Source organism: Bactrocera latifrons, unplaced genomic scaffold (genome assembly GCF_001853355.1).
Source record: "Bactrocera latifrons isolate USDA-ARS-PBARC rearing strain unplaced genomic scaffold, ASM185335v1 scaffold_211, whole genome shotgun sequence".
In the NCBI taxonomy this organism is placed as follows: Eukaryota; Metazoa; Arthropoda; class Insecta; order Diptera; family Tephritidae; genus Bactrocera; species Bactrocera latifrons.
The window spans coordinates 79,856-103,562 of record NW_017535642.1 but is presented as its reverse complement, the minus strand read 5'-3'; the positions used below and the strand labels follow the sequence as shown (position 1 = coordinate 103,562).

Below are 23,707 nucleotides of genomic sequence, written 5' to 3'. Positions count from 1 at the left end.
TAAAGAGTCAATCGCTTAAAAATTGCGAACGAACGACTACTAGTATTAGGGTATAATATTTTAGTGTGCTTCGGATTGATATTTATGTGTTGGTAATCAAAATTGCTCCACTATTAACGAATTGAATTGAACTATACAACTTTATTTGCAATTACACCGCACAAATTTGAGTAAGGTCTAACCAATATTAATGTTTGAATATCCCTTACACATATTAACTTTTTCTATACAATAATAAATGAAAAAAAATTGTAATGATAGAGAGAGATGTTTATTACTTAGTTTAGAAGCAATATAATAATAACGTCCTATTTTGCCTTTCAAAATTGTGAACTTTCGAAAAAAATAGGACAAACAATACAGCCACACAMATATATTTTTAGGGCACGCTAACATATCGGTACGTATCTACAAYATAAAAAACAATGCTACCTTAATACCGCCATTGGTGTCAGTTACATTTGCTTTTTCAAAATATATTTCTATACGAATATGTGATATACTGTAGGATTGGTTTAAAAGAAACCCCACAAGTCGAAACAATAAAACATGATTTTCCCATTAAGTTGGCAAAAAAGGGTTATTGAATTGAAAAAATATGTGCCACTTTGGGAAATGATTAGGCCCTTATATTGTATGTTTATGTCACATCGATCCCTACATACATACCTAATTCATGGAAATCTAACGGCATTCCTCACCAYCACTCAAAGTTTAACAAAACTCCTTTCTATGCCAGGGTTCATACTGCTTCACAAACCACAGAATAGAGAACTCTCCATGATTATGCAACTGACGCTGGCAGTGGCAGTGGCAGTGACAGTTAGACCAGCAGATTTCAATTAGTTTGTTAGGTACAACAAAAAAGTGGAAATGGAAGAAATTTGCCGCCGACAGTTGGTTAAAGTTTTTACGCTTTCCTGCTGTCCACCTTACCTTTTCTCTAAACGAAATATAGCCAATGCATACATTTTGTCATTTTATAGTCCGCCTTTTTCCGCTTCTTATTTCGACGCCATCATTTTTTGTCACGCACACACACGCCAACATTTCTGACTTTTCCTTTTCGTCCTACGTTTCTGTACGCTTGTGTGATGCTTTCCTTAACTATGTGGTGAGTTCTATGTTTTTCTAACTGGAGTACATACATACATACTACATACAATGAAACTGTGTACAAAATTTAAAACTCGCCAAATGCTCTGAGGCAAAAAGGGATAACAACAATAGCAAAACCATGAAAATTTTAAAAATGCACACCGAAATCAACCAAAGCACAAGAAAAGTGCGATGTCTGCAAAAAAKTTTTGTTGAAATCACACTTCTTCGGCGCTGCGAAAAGTAGAAAAATAGCAAAATGTTAGAATAAATGTAAATAACTGTAATAAAAACAAAATGTTGAAGCTTGCAAAGAAAGAAATTCGCACTAAATTTTGCAATACTMGCAAAACCTACAGCAGCAGCTGCAAATATAAGTACCCAAGCACTTAAATTGGGGATAGGGTGTATCACCACTGGCATATAACTATATAACATACATACATACACATGTTTATTCGTATATGGTATATGGTAAGCTAGTCAGGGCGTCAATTTGAGATGGCGAACGGAGTCTCTGGGGTGGCTGATAACCACGGTTGGCGGTGACTGCTCTGCGGATGCTTACAATCGCACCGCTGCCACATGCCTCGCATGCATRCGGGCATTCCCGGTTACTGCAGTATTTTTGGTGCATTTAGGAAAAATTATTATCCAGCGAAACGTATGCGAATGAATAATAGAAATRTCATCTAGGAACTAACAACTAGGCAAAGCACTCTAACGGCGCTCCATTTCCAGCAAATGGCATTCGTTAGAATAGGTAGGCTGATATTAAAAAATAATATGAGTRAAATTAAAAAACCAAACAATGCTGTTACCATGCGCCTTCTGTCACTTTGCTATGCATTATAAATTTTCATTTATTTATATATATATATTGGCGAATTGTGAATTGTATTTATGTGCTCATAAAAATAAAACATAAATCAGATTAAAACAAGAAAAAACGTTTTGACTTTRATAGCAACGAAGCTTTTATACTATTCATAAATACAAAATATTTCTTATTGGAACTTGATTTCGATAGATCAGTTTGTATGGCACCTATATTCTATAGCAGTGCGATCGTTCAGTTTATATGGAGGCCCTATATTATAATAGTCCGATATAGAAAATAGTACGCGTGCAAATTTATASATAATATATACTTTATCATAACAACTTTCCAACTTTTTGACAATTTTTGTAATATGATTTGTCCTTTTCTTCTTCCTTCGATGAAAATTTCTTCTCAGCAACCATTTYTTTGAGGTTAAGAACMGGAAATAGTTGCTTCCGGTCGGWACTGGAKAATAMKATGGATKCGGAAGCAATGCGAGTCCAAATTTACGGATTTTTGCCAACGGTTTTACTGACTTGTGACATCACGGTGCATTTCCTTTCAACAAAGATCTYTCTTTTCTTCAATTSCGGCCGTTTTTCGGCGATGTCGTCCTTCAAAAGGTCCAATATAGCTTTGCTATGTAATATTCGCTGTTGATGGAGGGACCATCATTGAAGGTAGTGTGCTTGTCAAAATGTAGCCGTTATAACCKTGCCAGCTGACTGATGCGCTTTTTCATGCTTTGGAGTGGGTTYATCGTGTGCAGTCCACTCAGATGGTTGTAGAACTTCGGAGCGRAATGATGGAACCATGTTACACTCGAACATCTCTAAAAACTGCTCTGAATCATCCATTCGTCATTGTTTTCGTTTAAAAGTAAGCTCGCGCGGATCCCACTTTGTACAGAGATTTCTTATACCCAAATATTCGTRAATGAGTTGATGTACCCGTTCAGTTGATATTCTTAGAAGCCTACTATTTCTTTCAAGCAACTTCACTTTACGGTCATCTAGAATTATTTCTAGATTTTTTCGTCGGTAATGACATTCCATTGCGTTCACCGTCTTCAGTGCTCATTTTACCATATCTAAACTTAGTATACCAATCCTTGAAGATTGACTTTCCTGCGGCAGTGTTCGGAAATTCTTCATCAAGCCAAGTTGTTGCTTCAACTATATTTTTCCCTTCGAAAAGCAGTATTTATCAACAAATTCCTTTTAAGTTGTCTTTCACAATAACAAAAGTTGCTTTACTCAAAATTATATAATTCACAAACTAATGATCCGAAAGCTGTTTAAGGTGTGAGGTAACAAAAAATCTTATGTATTGGGTAGTCGAAAAAGTCTTTTCGTATTTTGTCCATAGATGTCGTTGTAGTCCTATATCTCCAGTGCCATCAATCGGATTGTGTCGTAGCATACAGTGTTGGAAAGATGAGATTTTAAGCTTCATTTATCCAAAAAAAAATTAAATTCGAGGAAGTAAATGCTAGTAGCCYCAAATATGTGACACTCTGAGGACTCTTTCATTGGCCTGTTATAATAYTCTTTCTTGTTGATGTTTGAAAAGTTGAAATTAGTTTGGTTCTCGACCTTATTGTAATTATCTAATCTAATTTCCCATMAAAAAACAGTACCCCATTCGAATAGAGCATCTCATATTTTCTACCAAAAGCTTTTTTTCCAAGTCAAATTTTCAATTTTTTTTAAGTGGATTGTAACATAAACATTGTGGGAAGCTTTCTTAAATTCCTATACAACCAGTAATATTTTTCTGGATTTTACTTTTTTTGAAAATCTATTCTGTACCAAGTCCATTTACAAAATTTARAAATTTTAATTTAAAYTTTATGAAATAAAACTTAAATGGTCCCTTGARKAATCATCAGGGGGAACCGCCAGGCGTTTAAGAGTTAATAATGTAATTTACTTTTTGAGTAAGATGATAATCCTATTAAGGCACACAACTTTTTTAATTCTTTATATGAAAAAATAATCTATAAAAGACATAAGATGACTCTATTTTCATATATTTCTAGATTAATTCTTTGAAAGAATCTTATTACATCATATTTTAATAGTTATATAAATGATTATTCTGCTGTTCGAGACGGAAGCGAATTCTAACTCAGAGAAATCAATGGCTTGCCTATCCTAATATATGTATAGATTGCAATAAAAAGGAAATAAATGCGTGTCGTTTTCGAAGTTTGTTTGTATAGCTGGGARATTTTCATCAGGCTACTCACCCTTCAAATAAAAGTAAACATAATTAACTCCTCAGCAAACGGAAATGCTGGATCAATTTTCATTTGTACAACAGGAAGAAGAAACGACAGTTCCTTAAATACCACCCAGTGTTTGGTCAATATATTTAGAGCATATAAAGTTGCCTGTTTTTGAAATCAGTTCATTAAATATTTAAGAAATACTTTTGGAAATTTGTTCCTTTATCGAGTTTATTCGTTCATGGCTGTTGCCTTTTAGTTAGCTTAGCTGCCGACTGGAGGACATTCAAGTGAGAACGTGTCTCGTTCGGAAACCACAAAAAGGGTTCAACAAACCAGACATTGAAATTCCCGGCAACAACCAAAAAAGTCAAAGCGGATATAAAATCAAATGAAAAATGGGAGGGCATAAAATGAATGGCTGTTTAATGCAAGTGGACAAGTGCAGTGTGTGCCGCAGGCTCAGCGTAACCTAAAGGAAACAGGCAAACAAACAACAAAAAGAAAGAAAAATATTATAAGAAAAATGCATGAAGAGCGAACTCACTGATTGTGAAGCACCAAAATAACCTGTGAAGGACAGATTTTGGCGGAGCCGCCGAATCGCAACAGCCCGYGGTCGCCAGCTAAGGATTTGTGTCGAAACCCAAGTGATAAAGTGTATTTAACCAAAGTGCAAATGTCACCAACAGACTATTTAAGTTGGGGGTTTATTGATGCAGTAAGTAAAATATTCTCAGACATTTGTTCCGCGGAAAATAACTAAAAACGAAAAGCGGAGTATAGCATGAGGCGTTTACTATTTCCAAACACACAAAATTTGCGACAACAAAAAAGCAAAATCTTACCAAACTCGTACTGTCAGAAAACTGGCCGGAAACTGAATATTTCATTACAATTTTTGTCAAAGCTTGTTATATGTTTACGTGCCCTGAAATTTCATAACAAACCGCCTAGATGTATACTACATTACGCCTCAGACTTCCAGTTAATAAAGTGAGCCAGAGAAGTGGTGTTGACGCCTCGCATTGCCATAGCTGCCAAATAGGCCTTGAGGTGAAGCTATTCCAGATGCTTATAGTTACTGGTAATACAAACATACGTAAAACTGCTACAGGCAGCTGTTTCAAAACATAAACATCTGTATATACATACTTACGTATTAATTAAAAAAAGCATTAATAGAAGAGATTTTGTTTTCCTGATATAATTATATTAAATATTAAATAAATCGCGGTCCCTAATTTTTATCTATCTCCATATGTTCATATGAATATCATAAAACGTGAAGAACTGTTGAAAGATTTCTGCGAAGAGAACCCCATCCCACCTACCTATTTACCCTAAGCAACAGCAACCTTATTAACGGTGAAGTTATAACTTGCGATAGCGAGAACTAAATGAAATTTAGTTAGAATTTAAAATGGCATAAGAGCTTAACTTTAATATTTCGGGATAATGATTAATTTCATGATCTCTTTGTAAAGTGGTTATTTATAGTATGCTTTTTCAAATTCGGAATGATCGAATATAGTTGAAAACTTAACACAAATATATAATATAATAAAGCCTTATTTTTCCCACTTCTTTTGCGTTAATGTGGGAATTGTCCACATTTGTTCCATTACACTAATTTGTAATTTTTTTTTTGTCACATGGAAATTTATATCAAATTATATACCTTGAAATACTAGGGCCACCAAATAATAATATATCAATGAAAAAAAAATGTACACATCATGTTTTCCTGTGACATCAAAACATATATTTTCGTAAAAAGTACAAAATTCAGCTACACTTACAAAATTATTTCCTAATATCTAATAGATACTTATGATTTTCTTGAATATTTGGTTTCCGGTAGGTCTCTTTTAAGTCTAAAAGAATAGTCTGCTAGCATGCCTGAACTCCATTTCCCTCGATAACGTTTCTCCATTAAGGAAATGTCTTGATGGAACCTCTCACCTTGTTCGTCACTCACAACACCCAAATTTGCCGAAAAGAAATCCAGATGGGAGTCCAGCATATGTATTTTCAAGTACATATTACACCCCAAAGCTTTAAATGATATCATAAGTTCATTTATTAAATCATTGTAATTTTCCGCTTTATGGTTACCTAGATAATTTGGAACAAGCGAGTTTTCCTGAGCATTCAGTTTTTCTTCAAAGCTCTTATCTTTCATCAATTGCCGTATTTTTGGGCCTACAAATATTCCCTCTTCGATTTTCGCCTCGCTTCACGCTTGGGCCACGCTTTCTTTGTATGGTGATTTTTTCTGTCTTTATTGTCCCATTCACAAATAAAACAGCTAAATTTCGTATAACCAAGCTTGGACTAGTAAAAGCGAAATGACTTTAAAATCACCACAAATTTTCCAAGCKTGTTTACTGTATTCAATTTTTTCAAGTATAAATCTCATATTTTCGTAAGTCTCTTTCATATTAGAAAAATGAGCAATCGGCACTGAAGAATTTTTATTCTCTTATGTAGTAACACTGCTTTCAAACTAGTTTTTGAAGAGTCAATAAACAGTCGCCAGTGACTTGGATCATATTCGAAAGTTAATAAATTCATCACAACAGGAACGTTATTACGATAGACTAAATCACCCCCTTCAGAAAAGTAAGGTTTTATTTCAACATTACGACATTGAAAATAAGAAATCTTTGTACCACGAAAAAGTAAATTCCGGTCGTTTAATCTAGACCCCAAAAGCTCAACCTTTTAGACAGAATTAAATAATGTAGGAAATCGTTTAGATCACGTTGTGTCAATAAGTGCGATTCTTTTGAAATTGACGTTTCGTAACTTGAGTCACTATCTTCAGATACCTTATTATGCTGACTGAGAACAAATTCCGGACTAGAATTCTCACTTTTTGATCGATTTGGAGACATCGGCGCAGGAAGTTCGGTAGGTTGGGTCTCTTGGCCGAAGACAAGTTTGGATACTGGATAATGTGTTTGGATTTGGTAGTAATATCAGCCAAACAAAAATTACAATCACTTACATGATCCTTTGGTTCCGTCTAAATCATTGGTATAGAAAATGACAAATGTCTACGTTGTTATTTAGCCCAACCTAAGAGGAGCCTCACACACGTTCCACAACATTTATGTGGAATACAGAAATGTCTTGATTTCCTCACAGAATTTCTCCTCCTTGATTCCACACAATGTAATTTAGCGAACACAATAGTTACACAGTCGACTAAATGCAGTTATGTAAACAAAGAAATGTATATGAGGTCAGCAATGAATATGCAGCTGTCACAAGAAAACTGGATGTGATAGAAACAAAACTGTTATATATTTCTAATGAGGGTACACCAACATAAATAAAAATCATAACAAAATTTATTTCAGGAAATTATCCGACGAATAGAGCACTTTAAAGGTGAAAATCTTTGTATCACTGGTACCTGTATATACTATATATCTTTAGATAAATCCATGACTTTTAGCCAACAAATAAAGATCAAACAATTCGGTCTTTTGCTGTAGTTCTGCTGCCGGCACAGTTTAAACTCAAGTACCATAATTTCCTTAATTCTTTTAATATTTTCAAAATTAAAAGATAGAACACTTGCATTTCAAAACATCTGTTGTTACTAAGCAAATAATTCTATTGAAAACATAAAATTCTCCGAAACTGTTTCGGAACCTTTGGCACATAATTCATGAAAATTTTACGTTACGTCAGGATCTGTGCGAGTAATTTCAGTTTAATCGCAACGTAGCACCTTACTATATATTTTGTGACGAACCACTCATTCGAGAATACCGAATTTCGCTGGGGATAAAATTATCATTGTATCTTGATCGATCTTTAGTTGACTAAGGGTAGTTTAGTTGGAATTCAACTCTTTTCAGAGGTTAGGTAGGGGCGCAAAGAAGATTTGACCTGAATGAATTAGAGATTTATACAATATTAAACTTTAGAGATAAGTACAATAAACCAATTAAATTTTTTTCCATCATAGATGGCCTTACGATTACAGTACAATATCGGTTCTTAAGTTTTCGATATTTTAAAGAGGAAAATTTGCATTAAAGTGTATTTGGAGAAGGTATGTATATCCGGTAAAAATGGAAATATCTTACTACAAGACAAAAAATAAACTTAAAAAACAAAAAAAATTAAATCTAAATTTTAAAAGTATGAGAAAAATACAAGCGTTAACTGTATCCTTCCATACACATTTGCTCTTTTGCACTAAGCTCATTTTTGTAAAACAAATTCTGCAGCAAAAAGCGCAAATGTCTTGTATGCTGCGTTTGTGAATACCATACATAGAGACATATATATATGCGACTTTGTTATTTTACGATTTTGCACAACAGAACAGGGTTTCGTTTTTTTTTTTGTGAAGGACTCGTAAGCATAAACCCGGTTACGTTGAGTAGTTCAAAGCATTTTAACGGCATTATTGTGTACATGAAAAGTGAAACACGTTACACTACAACTAGCAGCGAGTATATTTTCTAGTTATTCTGATAGTACTAAACAAAGTAAACATGTTAGCACAAATAGTAAAAATTCTTCAAGTAAAAGGAGGAAAGAAATGTGCACTCACACATACGCACACAAAAGCAAATTCACAGCGCGCGCACGAAACTGAAGTGAAGCAGGTGAGAATTGTGCGGGTGGCTGCTGGCAGAGTTGACTACCGAAGCTATTGTACACTGGGTCATGTGCAAATGGTTGAATATGAGACCCAAGACGGCTGTAAATTTAGGCCAAGTACTCGTAAGTTGAGTGCTAGGCAAACACCCACACACAAGTCTTAGATGTTGCTATATAGAAGGTTTGTGGAACTAGATCTCTATAATATTAGYTGTGTAAGTATTCGCAGGTAGATAAAACACTATGCATTGGGAGAGATCGTTTCTGCGCCAATTGCTGAGTTCAAAAGTCGACATTTTAGCACGAAAATATTGCTGTTAATGTTTTTACGGTGCAAAAACATGAGAAGTCAACATATAAGCCAAATGTAAGGTGACGTGAAGAAGCAATGAGCTTTAAGAGTTGCCTATGGATAGTGCGTACTTGCTGATAGTTGTCGGTAGTAGCAAGCTAGACGGAATTGAAGTTGGTATTCTAACTTAAGCATTTAATTAGAAAATATGGAATACCAGCCCATATAAACAATCTGTGGCATGAATAACWCGACTATAATCGAATGCTTTAAATATTTAATTAAAAGCGAAAATATAAATCACATGTTTGGTCGATCTACTGAACCCATTGGAGGTTGTAGATAAGTGCAGGGTTCCTAAAAGTTTTTGAGCATTTTTCTATGACTAGTGCGTTCTAATGTAAGAAATTTACCAGAATTTTTACCCATGATCCACAACGGGCACTTAGAAAAAACACAAGACCAAATGCAAGAAGAATTGTCTATAATATCACACAAAATATCTTCATAATACTTAATTATATCTCAATGCTTTGAAAATACGAAAATTATCGATAATATAGAAAAAAATATAGTTAAAGCAAAAACTTGGCGTGATGACGAATTTATAAACACTGTACTAAGGAAACCAATTAAAAATGAAATGAGCACCGAAGRCGGTAAACCCAGTGGACGACAAAATACATCAAAAAAGTCCACAAAATAATTTAAAACGACCGTAAAGTGAAGTTTCTGTAGATACATAGCAAGCACTATAAGAATATCAACTGAACGGACACATCAACTCATTACGAATATTTCAGTACCAGAATGCGCTGACCTTGTTTTTGGATGAGTTGATGATTCGGAGATGTTCAAGCGAATTAACCCCCAGTTTTTACGTCGATATATGATAATGGATAAAACATAGCTCATTTCTCTCCGAAGTCCAATTAACAGTCATCCGCGTGGACTGCATACGATGAACCCACTACAAAACGTGGAAAAACTCATCAGTCGGCTGGTGAGGTTACGGCGTATTTTAAGATCCGCATGAAACAACTATTATTTTACTCTGAACTCTGTTGAATAAAAACAAAAAAAATGTTTGCCAAAGACATGTGTTTTACTATGGTGGCCGGGGACTTTTCAATTAACCTGTTACTTTATGTTTTTGTATTTCTCATAGTGAACTATACACTAATCACCAAATGAAAGTATAAATTTCACAGATGTTATTTCAATGCAGTTCTATTAAAATAAACAATTAATAATTCATACATTAATATTACATTTACATAGGTATTTAAATAGCAAATTATAAATTATCTATTTTTTCCCCGGAATAGAAAGAAAAAAATTGTTCCACTTTAAAAAAAGGACTCTTAAACAAAAGTGGTCAAATAAACGTATAAATTACAAAAAAATACTAAACATTTGATTTAAAAGTAAAGTTAGTGATAAATATCGCCTCTTTATTCTGAATTACTGCACGAAGACGTTTTGGTATGCCTCGAACCAAATTTTTTAATATTTTCATTGGAATAATGTCAAGTTGACGCTTCGTCTCTAAGAAAAATTATTCCAAATTTGTACGGCTGCTTWTATTATTATTTTGGAATCAAACCACATCCACATCCACAAATGCTGAATTGGATTTAAATCCGGTGACTGAGCTGGCCAGGTCAGTTTTTCTTCAAGCCGTCTTCAAAAAAGCGAGTAGTCAGGCGAGGTGTGCGTTGTTGCTCGTTATCTTATTGGAAGATAAGCGAACGTTCTCTTCTTCCGCATTTATTTTCAAATCTTCGCTAAGGATGTCAACATCAAGAAGCAACCGTCAGTCGTCCATCGATTTTAAATACACTTCCTACACCAAATTTTTAGAAACAGCCCCAAACCATGAAAGAACATCCTCCATGCTTCACTGATGAGTGCATGCACTGCGATTTTAAGCGATGAGATTGCATGCACGCTTACACCTTTTTTAACTACTTAGCTAGAATTTGAATTCATCGGACCAAATTACTTTATCTCAAAATGTAGACATAGCTCTTTTTTTCGACATAGTTTTTAAAACCAGTTGTTCGAAGTTTCCTTTATATTGTAATAATGAAAACATCCAAACTAAAACTTTAGATTAACTCCCGCGCTAAAATTTCAGGTTTTTTCAGAAGCTTTTCTTCGTAAAAGTCGCTCAGCGAGTATTTTTTTTTTTTGGACTTTGGATCTCCATCGTATTAAGTATGTCTTCCTTCTCTTGGAGTATTTGAAAATCTTTCTTGCCCCTGCGATCGAAAGGGAATATTTTTCATATATTTTTTGATACGAGAAGAGGGATATTCTCATCTTCTACAATTAAGATCAGATTCTCTTCAATTTTTTTGTATTTTCTACTAAGAACAGAACAAAAAATTGTTCACCATAACAGAAATTCCCTTAATAAATATGAATGTATTAAATCTGTTGTAAAATTCAGTTTTACCTTGAAAGATATGCACCAAAACTGAAATTATACTTTCATTTGACGTGCTCTCTTAGGCTCACCAGCGAAGACTAATCACTCTCGATGGAGTAAATATTTTTTGCGTCTAATCCTTAAGGGGTTCGGGGTAGTCAGAATTTTCAAAAAAACAAAAAAAAAATTTCCATTTTCGTTAACCTTAAAAACATTTTCTGAAAATTTCGCGTTGATCCGATATTTAGTTTTTGAGTTATTCGACAAATAACAAAGAGAGCTCGGTCACTTCAAAGCGCTAGTGTGAAACTTTAAACGCGTTTTTTCTCAAAACTATGTTTTTTGAACTGGTGACAGCTGTAACTCGAAAACCGCTCAATAGATTTTAATGAAATTCATACAGCTTTTAGAATATATAATAAACTAGGGCCTCTTTGGTCAAAAATTTCGATTTTTTAAGATAAATTCACTGTTGATTTTTTTCCAAAAATTTAGGCAAAGATTTCATGACGCCGCCATTTTGTTAATTTTTAGAAAAAAAAAATCCTTCGATCAGGCCCAGGATTATCTATTTATAAAACAAATTGTTTTTGTCCGATGGATTTTAGATGAATCTCCAAGGACTTATGGTTGTCACCGCAAGTACCTTTTTTTGGAACTGGGCCAACACAAACAACTATAACTTTGGAAATCAAATTTTTCTTTTGAAATTTTCGTGACTTCAAGTCAGCACATTCTCTTTTAATGCCATATTACTACTTTTGTAAAATAATAAGATTTAATAGCAAAAAACATACTGAAATTTCTCATTTTTTCGTGCCTCTGACTACTCCTAACCCCTTAAGCGAAAATGTAGAAAGTAAATGAATAAATCTGAGGTTGCCAGCATATATATTATATATTACATTGATACTTCGTTTGATGCCTAGCGTATGTAGCCTATTCACGTGTATTTAATGACCGTAATTTACACATTTTCGTCCGGACGGAAAAACTTAGGATATAGTATACAAAAATATCGGAGAATAATACTCTACTATTTTTCTATTTTAGAACTCAAATTTATTTATCCAATGACGGTTTATTACCAGCAAACATTTTATTTAAAGGTTTGTACGAGGAGGATCTATTGCAACCAGCCGAGTTCTGTTTAACGACATCAAATCAAAACAGACACAGATACGCAAAATAAATCACTGCAAATAAAAAATCTAAGCCCGGATACTATAAACAACCAGATAGCACTTAAATCAGCGGATTTATGTATGTGTAAAGCTGTTTATATATCTACGTAAATTGCGGGTGGCTGTGAGTGTAATTTTAAATGCGWGCAAATGAGTTAGTGTGTGAGAGAAAAGTGATTCTCACGAAACAAGCTCTTCGTAGTTCTTTGGAGGGTTCGTTGGTGATGAATGTGCCCGCAAAGKCTGGAATATGCCAGTAAATTCTACTTCACTAAACTTTAGTAGACACTCGAATATTAATAGAGTGTTGAGTACTTCAGATAATTGAGCGAAAACTATTTGTGAGCTTACTTCCACTCTCTCTCACGCAATCTCTCTATGTGAAAATTTGTCCATGTTATTATTCACCAACGCTTCGTTAGAGCGCGCAGGTGACTCTCAGTTCTATTTCTCCCTTTTGAAATTTCTGCGAATGTTTTTCACCACATGTCCGATTCTTTTGTTTTCGCCGCAAATTTTTAGCGCGTGCGCAAACGTGAAATTAGCTCTCTTTGTCCTTCTATCACTTATTGCCATTTTGTTAGCTTTACTATTTTGTGCGCCCTGCTGTCAAAGCTGGCGGTATTTTTTTTTTTTTAAGTTTTTCCATCTCTGCAATGACATTTGTTTTCATTTCACTACCATTGCGTTTCTACAGACGAACAACGGGTTTGTTTACCTCAGCCGAAGAAATGGTAGCGGTGATAAAAAGCCTTGAGTGGACATATCTTACTGGCACATATGTACATATGTTCTACAATTCATAACATATACAAACTCATGTATATTATAAAACCAAAATTTTTCAATTAATGAGGGCATCAGTACTCGTATCGGTTTTTAAACCACTACTTGATAGATCCTGGTTAATACACACATAAATATAAATATATTATATGTAAGAATATCGACATTCGAYAGACGAACAATAGTAACACTCACCATGTTGTCCAGTGTTCGTGATGATCACCCAAAAATCAATTGTTTTCTCCGGACCCAGCTCTTCGTAGTCCCACTTCTTTTTCACACGCACCGCGCCATTTGTTTCGACTGTCACCCACGGATTGTCGTCGCGTATTTTAAAAGTTTCCTTATCGGTCTCTTTCTCCAACTGGAAGACGGATTTACCTTCGGTATCGCCATCGGCTTCAGTAAACTCGATGCGTTTAGTCGGGCGTACCGCGCGCGTTACCCGACGTTTCTCGCGATGATGTGAATGCTCATTGATGGCATCGTGCTCCAAGTGTTGCATTATAAAAGAAACCGGTTCTGGCGCTAAGAACTCTAGCAACACTTTAGCCGGTTGTTTGCTCACCAAACTGGGATAGCGTAAGTCGTGCGCTTCGACCTCGATCAACAATTCGGAGGCATGGGGTTGATCAGCCAACATAATTTCACCAGTTTGTGGCACAATGATGACAATATTATTTGGCGCACTTAGTCTATAGGCGATCTTATCGCCATCCGCGTCAGTGGCTTCAACCTTACCCAGTATGCTGAACCGTTTCCAAGTGGTTGTTGTGTTACCCTCTAAGCCGGTGCTCTTCTGACCGGCAATAGCGAATTTGTATTCGGTGGATTTAAATATAGGGTGGTTATCATTTTCGTCCAGTACAGTCACCTGAATTTTCGAGATGATCTTATCGAGTTCATCTATGTCTGAGGCCTGTACCGATAAGTCATAGTGYGCTTTTGTTTCACGATCCAATGGTCGATTGGTGACCAACCACACACCAGCTTCACCATCACTATCTACCGTGATGGACTTCACATTCATAGCGCTTTTTTCAGTGGACTTACGCGTCTGCAGTGCAAATGCCTCGTCATCATTGCCGTCGATGATGGTGTAACGCACCTTCTTGGGCGCACCGGTGTTATTTTCAACAGCGGCATCGCCACTTAACGCCTGCATTAATGGTATGCCGCGTACACGTGTGCCTGTGGGGCGATTCTCACGCACCTCCCCACTTGCATCCAGCATGGAGCCGGGGAAGCGCAACATATCGCTGCGATGCATAACAAACAACTGTAAATTGTGTGTATTGGTGGCGTTAGGTGTCTCCTCGACCACMACGAGATTCACCGGGCGATTAACAAGTGGGGAGATGTCGGATGTAGTCATAACCACACCATCGTCGAGTACTGTAAAATATTTGGAGTAATCACCGGCAAGCATATGATAAGCGCCAACAGATGTCGATGCCGACGAGGAAGTTTTTTCCAGCGTTGAGTTCRTATCGTTCACTGGCATTGTCTTGAATCGCTTAATACTAAAACCGGGATAGGTATCATGTGGCAGTACAAGGGAGTACTCACTGCCAGTTGTGCCACCGCTGCCGGCTAACATGCGCGCAGCATTTGCCGCTGAAATACCAACCGCATGCGACATSCCTTCGCCGTTGGCAGTTGCGGTCATATGCGCTTGCGTATTGGAAATATGCATGAGCAGCGCGCTGATGATAATGGCCAACATGTAGAAGCGGGGCAATGAGGGTGGCGTATGGAAGAAATGCGACACGATAATTTTCGAGCGAGTGGACGAAATACGCGGGTTTATTCGGGACATTGTATCGAAATCGCGTGTTGTTCTGTTATGCGAATGCCCCCGCTGCTGCTGCAGCTCGGAAGAGCAACGCGCCGCCATTGTGGCACGCGTTTTTTATTCTTCTCGCTGTTTCGAACTATAAGATGCTCTTTGCACAATTTTTTGCACTGTCGATTGCACTCGTCGATTAGTTTTAGTAAACACTGTTTTGAGTTTAATTGCTCGGTTTTAATACATTTTCAGGGAGCTGGAAAGAGAACAAGAAAATACAGAATATTTAGATTAGTTTTTTATATTACACTTATATGTGGTAATATGTAGTACTAAATTGAAAAATTTTGATATTTAGTATATGTATTCTTCTTATTGCCTAATTAGTTCCAGAAGCCTAATTCTCCTAGCATTTTTTATCGCTTTGATAATCCAAGGGCTTTCTTTAATAGAAAATTCTTTTATACTAATATATTGAGTAATATAAACTGCATCGCATTTRTTCTTCCTTAAACTTACTTAAGAGTAAAACCATTAATTAACTCAATATCATTGGCAATTAGCACTTGCCTTGACATTTTTCTTCACTTTSCTCTCTTTCAATATTCCAATGCATACCGTTCCACAATCAACCGCTAATTTGTGCCACAATAAATTTCAACTTGCCACACCACTAATAATTATGCTCATTGCAATTAAACAGAAATCGATTAAGCCAAAAGAAATAATGCCGACTGCGGCAGCGTGTCACAACAATTACGCCGAAATTAAAACGTCATTAGCATAGAGAGACAATAGATGTCATTAAACACAGCGCGAACTGTAGGGGGCACTTGAGTTTACAAAAAAACGTTCGCATATATTATATATTGAAGTCTGTTTTCGTAGTTYAAATGGATTGAAATGGGAGAAAGGCATAAATAAAGGCAATATTGAGAGAGTAATGGTGTAAAACACAAAAATTATTTAAATAATTTTTTGAGAAGAATAAACTAGGAGGAACATTCCAATTTTTATTAGTTAACATTATTTTACCTTAGTGCCATATACATATGTATTTTTTTATTGTGCAAGGTTATATTAGATTGGATGGCTCATTTAGAGAGCTCGCAACTGAACTGCTATATGAGATCCTTGAGCCATAGAAGAGAAGAACTTCTGTGTTCGGACTTATGATTAAACGTTTAGTAGAACACAAGAGAATACGGGCAGRGACCTGCTCCGATTCTGCTGCAAGCGGTTCAAGGGTGACTTTCCTTACTGGCTCATCAGCTTTACAATCTCCTGCGATTCCGCACATGGCGATTTTTATCACATAGAGACTCGATGCTATTGATAACGATGTTAGACGCTCCTTGACCAATCCTGAGAGAGAGCCGTCCTGCTATCTGAGTGGATSGTGWCTTCTCTGAAGGAGGCTGTACTSCGCAGCTGTAAATCTATTGCTACTTTTATGTCTGCAACATCGTCTTAGAAAACACTGCAATAGCTAGGACGTCTGAAGCTGAAGTTTATAGAGAGCTCCTTGCAGTAAACYTCTCCAYCWACTTTCCCACAAGTTTTGATCCATCCGTAAAGAAATTCACTGCACCTCTCCTCCAACGRCTTCTTCCAAGTCATARCTTTATCCTCGGTATATGGACAGAGTAGGAGGAGTCGCGACTCCATTATCCAAGCAACCCGGTATGAAATCAAARCATGTGAGGATTTCCAAGTTTTAAGGTACGTGTTCTTTTAAGAACCCAGATTCTTTGAGCAACTTTTGCMGCCATAGACCTTCGACCAAATCTACGTGCAAGACGCTGTTAAGTGTCATGGTTRGAGTAGACCTAACTTTACACACATGCCATCTTAGCTGATGGGCACAGGCTCTAGGATCTTAACACGGATTATCTTTTTTTACTATATATATATACTCGCAGTGACATTTAACCAAGAATCCATATTAAAATAACAAATTTTATGCATTAAAGTATTAAAATTTCTTCTAAATAGATAATTGAAGTTTTGTACAGATTGGGTACTTTTAAATAGAGAAAAAACGGGTTTCTTATACAAAMAAAGTGGTGTATCTGATAAATAAAATAATGCTAAGATGGTTTGAAGGGTGGGAATAATGAGTGACTTATAGTGTTTTGTTTTTGTTCGTCGAGAGAAGACTTTACTTCTCAATTGCCTACTTACGTCGAAGTAACACCTCTTGGTAAGAGATAATATGCGTTGGATTGTTGGTATGGATGCTGGTTCCAAGATAGCCGAAAGTATCTACAACTTCGAAGTTATGACTGTCAAKAGTGACGTGCGTGCCTAGTCGCGAGTGCGACGACTGTTTGTTTGATGACAAGAGATATTTCGTCTGACCCTCGTTCACCGCCAGACCCATTTGCTTCGCTTCAATATCAATATCATCAGCATACGCCAGCAGCTGTATACTCTTATAGATGTTAGTAACTTCTTGGTTTAGTTTTTGCAGCTSGAATTATTTTCTCAAGAAGTAGATTGAAGAAGTCACACGAAAGAGAGTCGCCTTGTTTGAAACCTCGTTTGGTATCGAAAGGCTCCGAGAGGTCCTTCCCGATCCTGACGGAGCTTTTGGTGTTGCTCAACATCAGCTTACGCATCCATATTAGTTTTGCGGGAATACAAATTTCAGACCTCGTGGCATAAAGACACCTCCTTTTCATGCTGTCAAAAACAGCTTTGAAATCGACGAGTTTTATCCAAGATTTGGCACATGGCGAATATYTGGTCAGTTGCTGATTTGCCAGGTCCACAGCCGCACTGATAAGCTCCAATCAGATTGTTGACGCTTTGCTTTAATCTTTCACATAATACGCTCGATGCGTATCCCACGGTAGTTGGGGCAGTTTGAGGGGTCTCCCTGTTTGTAGCTTGGGCCCCAACGGTTACCCCAAATACAATTTAATACTTTTACTAATTTAATACATTACTAATATGAAAACTCTAAACTCGATTTCCTGCTGGCCTTACGACTGGTAAGGGTAACAATGCAAAGCCTTGTTAACAAGGTTTGAAAGTTGGAAATACATTTTCAAATTATTGACAGCATTGTAAATATTATTGAACAATTCGCTGTTTGCATTTCTTGCTTTGCTATAATTTGTTGTTTTTTACAATAACATGCATGGTACAACGTATTGAAATTTATTTCATTTTCCACCGCTGCATCGCAGTCGGCGGTCCAGGTTCAATAAATATACGCGCATCTGTTCCAGCAGTAATTGAGGCGCATCCCACTTGTTAAATGGCTTTTAAATGAGTTTGAACACAACGATTTGGAGCTTTTTTGTAATATACCGACGAATACCAGCTGCCTGMCAGCCAGCACAGGCTACCGCTTCATACGATATGGCGATACAGAGTTTGTAATATACACATGTATACATGTATGTACATATGTATATACAAGTGTTTGTCTGCTGGTATTTATGCAAATCGATTACCATTGTCTGTTTGATTTTTGCCTTCAATTGTTTCGTATGTAAATGTATGCTGTTGCGCCSATCTAAACGGTTTCACCGACAACAGCACCAAATTTTAATTGCACCCACACAATGACAAAGTGGCCTTTGGCGCATCTGCCCAATATTTACACATAATTTGTAAGCCATTTTCACTCCTTTTTTTCTGTACCGTTAACTGTGAATAGCCATAATTTCGGTTGTAATTTGTATGTGACTTGTGGTCTTTAATTGCGGTATTTACATATACATACGTACATACATATGTATGAATTGAAATAGCTCTGTGTTCAAAAATGAAAAGCAACAACAATTAGGTGTGCTTTACATGCGCTTTATGGCATGTTCACATAAAATAAATCAAATTTCTCCGCTGCATTGGTATATGTGAGTGTCCAGCCATATAAAAYTGAAATTCCTCGCCCTTAAACCGGCTAATCAGCATATCATCTGCATTATTATGCGTAATTTATTCATCTAAATTATAGGTTGTAAAACTCTTCGAATTAGACACCTGCCGCTGTTTACTTATTTTTCTAAGGCCTCTRGGTCTGCTAGATGCAAGACAACACTCTTAATGACATTTTACACCTGTTTGTGTAATAAAAATCAATAAAATTAATAAAATCAAAWGTGCAACAGAAGCGTTGAATGAGCAATATAACAATTTTTAAATTTTATAAAAAATATAAAATGCWCCATTGCTTTAACAAATACTTTTCAAAGTCGCTCTCTGCTTAATTTAATGAATGTCAACATATTTATGACTCTGGTCCCGCCAACAATGATTTATGTGTGACAAGATAAAAGATACTAATTTATTTTGAATACAAACGGCGAGACAGTGCGGCACAGTGCACATACATATCACATATACATACATATAGTACTAGCTAGGAACGGGAAGAACTCTGCTGATGCGCGTTTGCCTTTGTGCAGCTCGYTGGTCAATAAAATGCAATCAGCTTATACAAAAAGTAAATAACTCGAATTAGCCGTCAACGGATTAGACTCGAAAGCTGGAAAGCTGAAAACGATTTATATGAAAATKTTGTTGGTACCTTGTAACCAATAATGGCGTTTTTATTGTAATTATAAACTTTTCCAGATGGCGGCACTGATAGTTATGCAGATACTCGGCTTAGCTAATTCGTATCACACTAACTGTGACGCTGGCTATTTAGATTTTCCTAGATTAGTCAGGAGATTATTTCTGGTAGCTTTATCTAATTAGCGGCAAAGTCCGTAAGTAGCATTTACAATTTTTTAGAGTTATTTAATCAGTAATAGAAATCGATTGGAGAATCGCAAATACATAATTAAAAGGTGACAAATAAATATTTTAAAAATTTTCAATATATCGGGTAATCAAAAATAAAATTACATATGTTTATTTAACATATTTATAATTAAATTTTAATTAAAAAATAATTATCTGATTTCATGGTTCAAGAAACTGGTGTCAACTAATAGTGACACACACAAATAATTATTTTGAAAGTATTAGAATAAATTATTTRGAAAACAAAAACAAAACAAGTTCTGTTTGTTAATTACAATTTTCAGAAAATAAATAATTTATGTTATAATAATAATGTTGCCATTGTTCGTGGGTTTCAATTTACTAAATTTATTGATATTTTTTAAGTACCAAATGAATTTTGGTTTATCAAAAATCTTTCACAGAACATTTCCAAGGTGTCGAAGGGTAACAACGGGCTATCCAAGTAGATGTAATTTTATCAATTTTTTTTTTTTTTTTTGACAGATCGCGTTTGACTTATGTCAAGCTGTCATGATATTTGTTCAGTATTTTTTTACATTTGATGATGGAACAACGTTTACAAATCGTTCAATTTTATGACGAGATTTTAMGTTCGCAACACCATCTCCCATCCTGAGACACAGTATTCATTATTGGATAATATTCGACCGTGGTCTATTCGGTTCAGCACGCCGTGAAGAAAATATAACAGCCGTAGCTGAGAGAGTATACGAAGAGAGAAAAGTCGATTCTACACCAACATTTGAAAGAGATAATCTTCAAAAAAGAAATGCCAGATAATGCTTTTYCGAAAGATAATTAACATTCCTCATTCAATTTAAAGTTCGAAATGGATAACAATTTAGATACCACAGTATCACGACGATGGAAGAACAGGCTGATAACTGTTTGCGCCTATAGCAGTTGGTAAGTATCTACCTAAGCTAGTTGGATTTCCTAGATATCCCGGTTTCGAATGCTGGTACTGGTGCATTCGTGATAAGATAACCTTTTTTTRCGTAACGGGGCAATACCCAGGCGGACCTACTTTCCCTTAAACTCCTCGGCTCAAAATATGAGCCAAAAATACCAAAAGAACAATAACGGATTACAGGAGTCGCAATCTCCAGGCAAAGAGACAAAGGGACTAGTTATTCCGAAGAGAGGGCAGCATTTGTAACGAGCTCGAAAACAGCCAGCAAAGCTTGGTGTAGATGAAAGGACTGCCACTAATACTTTGCCTGAAGCAAAGTCTAGTATCAGACAGCGACAGCAACAGCGGAAGTTGGAACAGGAGGGGAAGGAGATGCCAAGAAAGTTCTTTCATATTTTGTCAAYAGATGTCGTTGCAGTCGTATATCTCCAGTGCTAGCAATCACATTGTGTTATRCCATATAGTTTTGGAATGGTGAGATTCTAAGCTTCATTTAACCAACAAAAATTAAAAAAGTTACTGCAAATAATTCGCTATATTTAGAAATTTATAAAAAAAAAAGTATAAAAAAGGGAAGAATGCCACGCAAGCTGCCAATGAAATTTGTGAAGTTTATTATTTATTAGTATATATATAAAAAGTTGAAGTTTGATTAGAAATAGGAAAAAACTTTTTCATCTACCTAATATTACTTATATGAAAATTTAAATGTTTTATAACAAGAAAATAAATTTAAAAAAAGAGATATTTGGTAAATTAACTCTATATTTTCAAATATTTTTCTTTTCAATACTCATTCCAATATATTTAAATGAAGCAAATTTATTTCATAAAATTCCCGCATCTTTTATTTACTTAAAACAAAAAAACCCCACCCAGCTGTCAAGCATGTAAAAATTCAAAATTTGCACCAAACTTTACGCATTTATCATATTTTAACTTGCCAGCTGAGGGAAAAACAAAACCAAAAAAAAAAATTAGTCCCACTGCAATGCTGCAAATGCCAGCGATATCAACTTTGTTGCAGAACTTTAGTTTGCAACAATACGCACACAACCAGCAAATCAGTACCGAGTCAGTGCAACCGCCCAGAAAAATGAAAAATGTCAACTGCAACTTTTCTGCCTTTGTAGTTAAGCACTCTCCAACCGAGCTTTGACTTTACCGCAATCGTTGCAAGTAACTTTTGTTCATTAGTGTGTACGACTGCAGTGTGCTACAATAGTATTTGTGTGCAGAAAGTCCTCAAATTAACAATCCACAAAACAACCTATTTTGCGCATATTCGATATGCTAATGCAAAATATTACAACAGTTTGATAAAAAAGCATGCTAATTGACCACACACACACTTGCCACAAAAGTTACCATAGTGCATTTTGCGCTCATTGCCAACAGAAATGTTTTAATTTAGTGAAATAATATATGACCATTTGCTGGGGAATTGTAAGAGAGTGACACTGCGAATATTAAGCCTTTTACTTGCGTACGATATTACAGGGCATATATCCTTCTTACTGTTTTAGGTTCTTATATTTAGCTGTTGTTGCTAACTATTAGAATACAAATGACACAGATTTGCCTGATTAACACATTCATATCTTTTTGGAAAGTGCTTTGCAGCATGTCACCATTTAAGAGGTTACATGATCTTCCTCGGGTAAAAAATAACTTTTTTAAATTTTTTGTTTCTCATATGAAAAAAACTAATTTTTTATTAGAAACTTYAATTGTTACAACCCTACACTATAATCCCTTAAACGTAAACACCCATCAGCTAACACGTTTATCGCTTAAATACAAGGAGCGTTACAAAGTAAACAGGACTTTTTGAATCTAGCGCCCCCTGGTGGTGCCATCTATATATTGACTGGGGCGTTAGAATCTGCTTTTTTTTGATTGTCCAGTGAGAATTTGCCGTTTCATCGATTTTAGGTGAAGCTATTGCGTTTTAAGTGTCAGTGCGTTTTTGTTAACGATACGAAAATGAGCTTCGAACAAAGAGTGAACATTAAATTTTGTTTTAGAATTTGTAAAACTTTTACCGAAACCTTTCAATTGATGTAACAAGTTTATGGCGATGATTGCCTATCGCGTAGCAGAGTTCACGAGTGGTTTCAACGTTTTCAAAGTGGTCGTGAGTACATAAATGACGATCAACATGTGGGCCAATCAAAATCCGTGATCACCGGAAATTCCATCGAAACTGTGCGTGAATTCATAAAAAATCTGCCAAAATCATCATTGAAATTCATGGAAATGGATTTAACAACTCCAAAACATCGATTTATTGCACTTTTACCGAACATTTGGACTTACGAAAGGTGTGTGCACAGTTTGTTCCGCACAAATTGACTGACGACCAAAAATTACTCAGAATCTAACATTAGAAGGACGATTATTTGACCAAAAATCACATTCTAACCATTAACCACTCCCCGTGTTCACCTGATATGGCACCGTGCGACTTCTTCCTTTTCGCAAAAACGCATTTGCCCTTGAAAGGAAAGCGTTGTGCAGACGTAGAGGCGCATTGCTGGCGCAATGCCGGCTTAAACACTCGTTCGAGATGTTTTTGGACGGTGCAAAAAGCTGTTAGTTGAAGCAGAAGAACACTATTTTGAGTAAAATAAATTGATTTCGCCGAAAAAACAATTTGTTATGAGTTTTCCTGTTTACTTGGGAACAGTCTTGCAGATTTCCCTTTGTCGGATTCTAGTTGTACAGTTCATCGGCTTCACAATTACTAGATATATTACTTG

At 35.8% G+C, this 23,707-nt stretch overlaps 1 protein-coding gene across 5 annotated transcripts in view; it reads right to left on the bottom strand.

The window, feature by feature from the left end:
• LOC108968374 (neural-cadherin) overlaps positions 1 to 23,707 on the bottom strand; it is a 262,770-nt gene that overhangs the window by 215,377 nt on the left and 23,686 nt on the right. For all 5 annotated transcript variants that reach the window (XM_018932366.1, XM_018932368.1, XM_018932369.1 and 2 more), the window contains exon 2: positions 13,672 to 15,521. In XM_018932366.1, the coding sequence (XP_018787911.1) occupies positions 13,672 to 15,373 (1,702 nt within the window). In that variant the 5' untranslated portion in view covers positions 15,374 to 15,521. The remainder of the gene's footprint in view (positions 1 to 13,671; positions 15,522 to 23,707) is intronic.